The following is a 7044-nucleotide window of genomic DNA, read 5'->3' as shown; positions in this document are numbered from 1 at the left end:
CTTTAGTTTTAGAAGTTTATGTTGTATCTTATGGATATCTATGGGTTTATCCTTTTAGAGTTTCATACTTTATCACATTTGAAAAGTTTTCAGCCATTGTTTCCTTGAGTACTTTTCCAGTCTTCTCCTTATTGTACCTTTCTCCTGGATTCCCATACCATGAATGTTAGATCTTTTGTTATAGTCACGTAGGCCCATAAGATTCTACTCATTATTTTCCCCAATAAATTTTGTTTCTCTGTTTGGATAACTTTTATTGTTCTGTCTTCCAGTTCATGGATTCTCTCCTTTTTTCCTTTATTCAGTTGTTGAGTCCATCCACTGAGCTTTTGATTTTTGTTATTGTATTTGCCAGTTCTAAAATTTTCATTTCGTTCTTGTTTATACTTCTTTTTTATTTGCTGAGACTTTCTATCTATTTGCAGAAATTTTCTTTTTTGTTTGTTTCAATGTGTTCACAATTGCTCGTTGAGACATTTTTATTATGGTGGCTTTAAATTATTTTTAAGTAAGTCTAACATTTGTTCTCATGTTGGCATCTATTGATTATCTTTTCATTCAGTTTGAGATATCCTTGGTTCTTGGTATAAAGTGTGATTCTCAGTTGAAACCTAGACATTTTGAGTATTATAAGACTAGGACTTATTTAAACCTTCTGTTTTATCTGGCTTCCTTTGACACCACTCCAGAAGAGAAAGGGGGCCACTGCCTTATTGCTACCAGCTGGGGACAGAAATCCAGGCCCCTACTCAACTTCCATTGTCACCTGAGGTGTGTGTGTGTGCACTTTTATTACTGCTGGTGGGGGTGGGAGTCCTGGCTTCCCTTCAGGCCTCTACTGATACCTCCCTGGCTGGGAGGTGTAGGAATACCTCATTACTTCTTCCTATGTGGCCTTTACAGGGTGGCAGGGGTTGGGGGCCAAAAAAGGGGTATTCAACCTTGTTCCTGCTGGATGCTGATAGAAGTCCTAATTCCACTCATCTTCCTTTGACACCATCTAGTGTGGAGGTGGGGAGAGATGCCTGAGGAGGCAGTGGTTGAAAGTCTGGGCTCCCCTGTGGTCTCTGCTGGCATTGCTAGGGCAGGAAGAGGGAGCTCCTTGTTTCAGTTTGTGAGGGTAAAAGTCTAGGTTCCTCCCTCAGTCTTTGCTGGCATGGGTAAGGGTGGAGTTTGTTGGAGTAAAGTGGTTATTGTCTGAATTATTTTTCTTGTTAGACTGCCCTTTGTTGGTCCTTTGACTGGAAAGAGCTGATTTGTGTTGGGGCTTTTTTGTCTTCACTTGGTGTCTTGGGGTTATTCCTTTCTTTGGCTCCTGGTCTGGGATATATAAGGCAAAAAAAAAAAAAAAAAAAAAAAAAGCCCACGAAATTTACCACTGTGTGGCTCCTTGGGTCCTGAGGTCCCTAGCTGGTCTGTCATCTCTCCACCTTTCAGTGTTCTCATGTTTGTTTTATATATAATGTTGAGGGCTTTTGGTTGTACTTAAGGGAAAAATAAGAAAAAGTAAGTCTACTCCATTTCTGTTAAATTCATTTTGTATAGATTAGTTCTACCAGTAATATTCAGAATGAATTAGAAAAAATACAAGTCTGTATTTATTTCTTGGAGCAAAAAGCAAAGAACATTCGGGAAAAACGCATGGGTTATGGAGGTGAAGTCAAAACATCCTGTTTTATGGCCTTTATTTTGACTATGTATTGACCACCATGTTGAGTACAGTATAAAGAAGTCTAAGACAATGATCCTGGCTTCAAGTAGCATGTAGGTTAGTTAGGAAGCCAAGATGTGGATTGCAAAATAAGTATGCCATACAAGCAGTAACTACTAAGTACTCCATGGGCCATGCAGTTTGTCAGTGAAGAGTGATGTCAAGATGGCGCAGCCAGGGAAGAGACAGAATGTGAACTAAGCGGAGAAAACCCAGGCATGGATATGGTGGAAGGGGGCAGCTGGGGAAAAGGCACCAAAGTAGGGAGAATGGAACTGACAAACGTGCAAGGTCAGGGTTATTAACCAAAAAACCCCACAGCATTTAACTATAGGGTATGTATCAGGTTCTGGGCACTGTGCTGAACACCTTACGTGGAGTAGTTTTTTATCATCCTTTGCAACCTGCCTTTGAAGTGCGAATTATTTTCCATTTTACAAACAAGAAAACAGGCTCAAAAAGGTAACTTCTCCAGCTTCATACAACTGTATCAAGAAGAAGAGCTAGGATTCATAACGAAGTCTGTCTGAAATGTCTTAAGCATTACTCTTGAATACTTGGGTTGCACATGGCATTTGGCTTGAACAGAGGATTAACTTGGGCAAGGGTAAGAGAATAAGGTTGGAAACTGAGGGAAGATATGTGAGCCCTTCCATTTTGAGCAAGGCGGCTGTCCTTGAACATTTTTGAGGAGAAGAATAAGGGTCCTACCTTAGGCCTCTTTGGGGATACCAGGCAGAAGGGACTGGGGCAAGGGAAGAAAATGGAATGGGGAAGAGGGCCTGGTTTCCATGATAAGAGCCAAGAAAGTGGACCTCAAACTGACCTTTGCACAAAATCCTTTGTCAGGTTATCTTTAATGTTGTTTTAGAATTACTAATAAGATATAAATCTCCCAATGGAGCTTATTCTATTTCTCTCCCTCTAATACAAATGTGACACTAGGGGCTTCTTAAAGAAAACATTTAGAGAGTTCAATAAAGACTCTGAGATATGATGGGTTAATTTCTATTTAACTTTTGGCTCCTTATTTTTAAAATGTCATATTACTGAGTCATGCTTAGTCATTGACTCAGGGCCTGGTTAGGTTAATTAGACACAATGTGGGTAGACAGAATGACATCACATACCTCCTTCAAGAGACAGAGGAGAAATAGAGGAGAAGAGAAGGATTCCAATAGAATTTTATTCTTTAAGGCTGGATAGGACTGACCAAAAAAAGAACCAGACCAAATAGATTCCAATGAGATCTTAGATGATGCATTAGTCTGCTTTCACGCTGCTGATAAACACATACCCAAGAGTGGGTAATTTATACAGAAAAAGATTTAATGGACTCATTCCATGTGGCTAGGGAGGCCTTACAATCATGGTGGAAGGTGAAAGACAAGAGAGAATGAGAATCAAGTGAAAAGGGTTTCCCCTATTGAAACAATCAGATCTCTTTAGACTTATTCACTACCATGAGAACAGTATGGGGGAAACCCCCACCCCCATGATTCAATTATCTCCCAAGGCCTCTCCTACAACACGTGGGAATTATGGGAGCTATATAGCTCAAGATGAGATTTGGGTGGGGACACAGCCAAACTATATCAGATGGTGTGGCTGTGGTGGAACAGTCAAGAAATAGTGCTGATGGAATTATAAATACTTCCTATCAATACAGGGAGGGAAGGCCAAAGAAGTTCACAATCAGATAAGAACTATAGAGTGCCGTTTTCAAAAATGTTTCACAGAACATCAATTCCATGAAATTATCTGAGAAAAAAAAGAGGTGAGGGACATTAAACATTAAGTTTCTTTACTGCATGTCTTTAAAATTTTAAAGTGCATTATGAACTCCCAAGAGAGGATATAGTATGCAGGGTTCCCAAATCTACTCGTTCACAGGAATCCTCCCACTTCACTCTTTTTAAAATTTCTTTTTGTCTTGGAGATTTCTTATGATGCGTACTTTATACTTCACCCTTTCATAAGTTCTGGGACAGGAAAAGACTTAAGACATGTCACAGAACTGTATCCCTAACTATAGATTTTTCTCTGGTGTCTCCAAAATGTGCCTGTTGTGTGTTTCTCAGATTACTTGAGAGCTAAATGAATATTTTGTATTCAAATCGAAATTCACAAAGCCAAGTCATTTTCATAGAAATTCCCCAAATTTTCTCCCCGACCCTCTAAACTATCCAAGTGAATCAATAAACCAGTTCATGAGAGGAAATTGCAGCTATTTTATATGCTTTTTTAAAATCAATGTTCAATTATAATCAGATTACAAAAGGAATCACATTGCCACATCTCCTTCTGGCTGGCGCTGTAAGCCAGGCGTCCTTGGTTCTCAGTAATCCCTGTTCTGCTGACAGGCACGGAGCTGGGCCTCTAGTACTATCTGATCAAGGGAGCTGTTGGGAGGCGCTCTCTCTTCTCTCCTGGAGGCCTGAGGGAGCTTCTGGAACTCCTGGAAGTTTGGGTCTTTCCCTTGGGTAATGTGCCGCACCCTCTGCTCCTTTTTCTTAATGGCCTCCTTGATGCCTTCAATGTGGCACTTTTCCTCCTTCTCGGCTTTCAGTTTCAGGATGTGGTGGTTTTTCTCCCTCAGGTGGTTGAGCTCCCGGAGGTGCTGCACCTTGTCCCTAGTGGTCTTGTGCACGTGATTCCTGGCCTGTCGGATCTTCTCATCTGCCAGCTCCACCAGAATCCTTTTGCGCATCTTCCTCTGTTCCTCTGACTCCCCTGCACGCCACCTGGCCTGCTGCAACTGCTCTTCCTCCTTCTGGGCCTTCTCCCTCAGCTCGCGGTGCCGCTCCTTCATCAGGCCCTGGTGTATCTCTTGGGACCGCTGGAAACTTTGTTCCAGGGACAGCTGCCTAAGGAGCTCCTCAGCCTTGGCCTGGCAGTCCATGAGGACCTTCCGGGCCTGGTAATTGATGAGAGAGCTCAGGTTGGTGTCCTGGACCTTCTTCTGTCCCTCCACGGCATGCAGATGCCTCTTGCGACAGGCCTCCACCAGCCTCCTCTGTAGCTGCAGGGTGTGTTGCTCCCGGAGGTTCCGTTGCATCTTCTCCTGCTCCCGCAGGCGCCGCACCTGGCACTGCTTTCGGTGCTCTGCCTGGGCGCGCGCCTTCTCCAGCTTCTCCTGGCGCGGGCTCTCCTGGTCCTCAGTTTGTTCCTTCCACCGGCTTTCCCCCGGGGTCACGTTCTTCCTCTGGCTGTCCCGCCGCCGGCAGCGCTGCTCAGGGCTTTGGAGGGTCTTGCGCTGCTCCTTCTCCTGCCACTGCTCCTGGCTCTGCTGCAGCAGCAGCCGGCGTTCCCGCTCCAAGGTCATCTGGACCTTCTGATCCGAGCGCTTCAACTCCTCCCAGGCCTCAGCCGCCTGCTGCTGCAGCTCCCGCATCCTCTGGGCCTTCTTGAGACGGGTCAACACGAGGGCCACAATCTGCTGGTCCTGGGAGGACACCACTGCCTCTTCCAGCTTGCTCTTCAGGACCTGGGTGTGGGGGCTCCGCATCTCTTTGCTAGAGGCCGAGGGCTGGGAGTCCCGGCTTGCTAATGACTCAACCTGGTCGCTGCTGTCTCTCTTCTGGGCGCACCCGCAGGCTGAGTGCCTCCTGAACTTTTGGGAGGGCACAGAAGACCGCTCCGAGGGAACTGAGGAAGCGGACCAGCGACCTAGATGTCTGCCGAGCGGCACTGCCCACTGGTCTCCACCCTGTGCCTTTTCTACCCTGAATGTGCCACTCAGGGGAGTGCCAGCTCCTCCGGAGTAAGGCGGGGGCGAGTCTCCCTGGGCCAGTGGGTAATGCGGGCAGGGCTGCGGCCGCTGGGGTGGCAGCTGGGTCTGCGGCTGCCAAGCTGGGCGGGGCTTGGTTCCTGTCTCTCCCCAGGCATCTTCTAGGCGCCTGCTGCGGAGCCCGTGCTTCCTGGAGCGGTCCAGGGGCCTGCGGACCACATCGCTCAGGCTTCGGCTGCCCCGCGGTGAGTCTGAGCACCCGCGCCTGCGAGGCCGCGGCGTGAACGAACAGTGCGGGTGCAGCCAGCACGCCCCAGCTTCGCTCTCCGCACCCGGAGTCTCGGCCCGGGAGCACGCGGGGGAGTCGGCTCCGGACCTCTGCCCGCCCAGCCGCTGCGTGGACTCTCGCTCTCCGCCGGGCCGCGGGGGTTCCCAGAGGTCCCGGTAGGGCGGCTGGGAGAAGTGGCTGAAGCCTGCCATCCCTCCCTCTGGGCACGCGCAGAGTCTGCGCAAGGGGTCTGAGACCTCCAGAGGACGCTGCAGACACCCGCCCCGCCCCCCGGTCCCGAAGTCGGGGTCGCCTGTGACGCTCCGGCCACTTCACAATGCGCCTGGCAGCTGGGTCCCCGCAGTCTTCAGCCCTTGCCCGGCGCCGCCCACCCCAGTTTTGCTAGCACTCGGAGCACCTGGAATGGGAAGGACAGGAGGCTGGAGATGGGGGTGGTGGGGGTCGGGTGGGGGAGAAAGGGGTTGCAGGTTGGAGGAGGGAATATGTGGGAAATCAGGATGACATTTAAAGATGAGGGTGCATAGTGTCCCCCCACCAGTGTTTCAGGGAGAAATTTGAACTCGCATTTGCACACAAACAGCAGGATTTTAAGAAAGCCCGGGTGAAGGCGTCACCCTCAGAATAAAAAGGGTGGGGAGAAGGGCCAAGGTGCAGTTTCAGGGAGGAGATACCCTCAGCTGCAGAACCACCATCCTGCACGTGTGTACCTCTGCAACGTGGTCAAATAGAGCGGCTGTGGACGCACATTAATATGCGACACCATCCATTTGCCGTTTTAAATTAGCAAGCCCAAAGTATGCTTTAATGTTAACTTTTAAAGATTTTTAGAAAAGGAAGACAACGACTCTATTTTCTAATATGGTAATTACTGCTTTTGTCAAAATATGAATGCTGCGTGCACACTTCTGAAATAGCATCAGTGAACACCATGTTGAAATCACATTTTTCCCCCTTTTCCTCGAATTTTGTGGGATTCCTGTTCCTTGTTGAGGCACCCTTGGCTAATGGGAAAAGCACTGGATCTGGTAGAGAAAAAGAATTTGAATCTCCTCTACCACTCTTCACTCATGGGCTCTTGGGCAAATCCCTTAAGTTTCCATGACCTCCAGTTCCAGCAAGATGGAGTGGGAAGCCGGGCCTCATCTTACCAGCATTGCAGGACTGTTGTGAGGGTCAGACGAAATGATGCATCCAGAGGTTGGCACCAGAATACATTCAATAAATATCATTTTGGTGCCATGCTAAGCGTCAGTTAAAAGTTTTAAGAATTGGGTTGGGTGGTGGTTCATGCCTGTAATCCTAGCATGTGGGGAA

General features: G+C 47.7%; 1 protein-coding gene across 1 annotated transcript; it reads right to left on the bottom strand.

Moving 5' to 3' along the window:
* Nucleotides 1–3922: 3922 nt before the first annotated feature.
* LOC105478164 (coiled-coil domain containing 185) lies at nucleotides 3923–5987 on the bottom strand. Its single transcript, XM_011735216.2, has one exon. The coding sequence runs from the start codon at nucleotides 5919–5921 to the stop codon at nucleotides 4050–4052; it is 1872 nt and encodes a 623-aa protein (XP_011733518.1). The 5' UTR covers nucleotides 5922–5987; the 3' UTR covers nucleotides 3923–4049.
* Nucleotides 5988–7044: the final 1057 nt, after the last annotated feature.

This window comes from Macaca nemestrina, chromosome 1 (assembly GCF_043159975.1).
Source record: "Macaca nemestrina isolate mMacNem1 chromosome 1, mMacNem.hap1, whole genome shotgun sequence".
Lineage (NCBI taxonomy): Eukaryota > Metazoa > Chordata > Mammalia > Primates > Cercopithecidae > Macaca > Macaca nemestrina.
Note: the sequence above shows the minus strand (reverse complement) of the source record. Positions and strands in the feature narration are given on the sequence as shown.

Coding starts and splice junctions, on each gene's coding strand:
- LOC105478164 (XM_011735216.2), bottom strand. CDS start 5,921: ATGGCAGGCTTCAGCCACTTCTCCCAGCCGCCCTACCGGGACCTCTGG.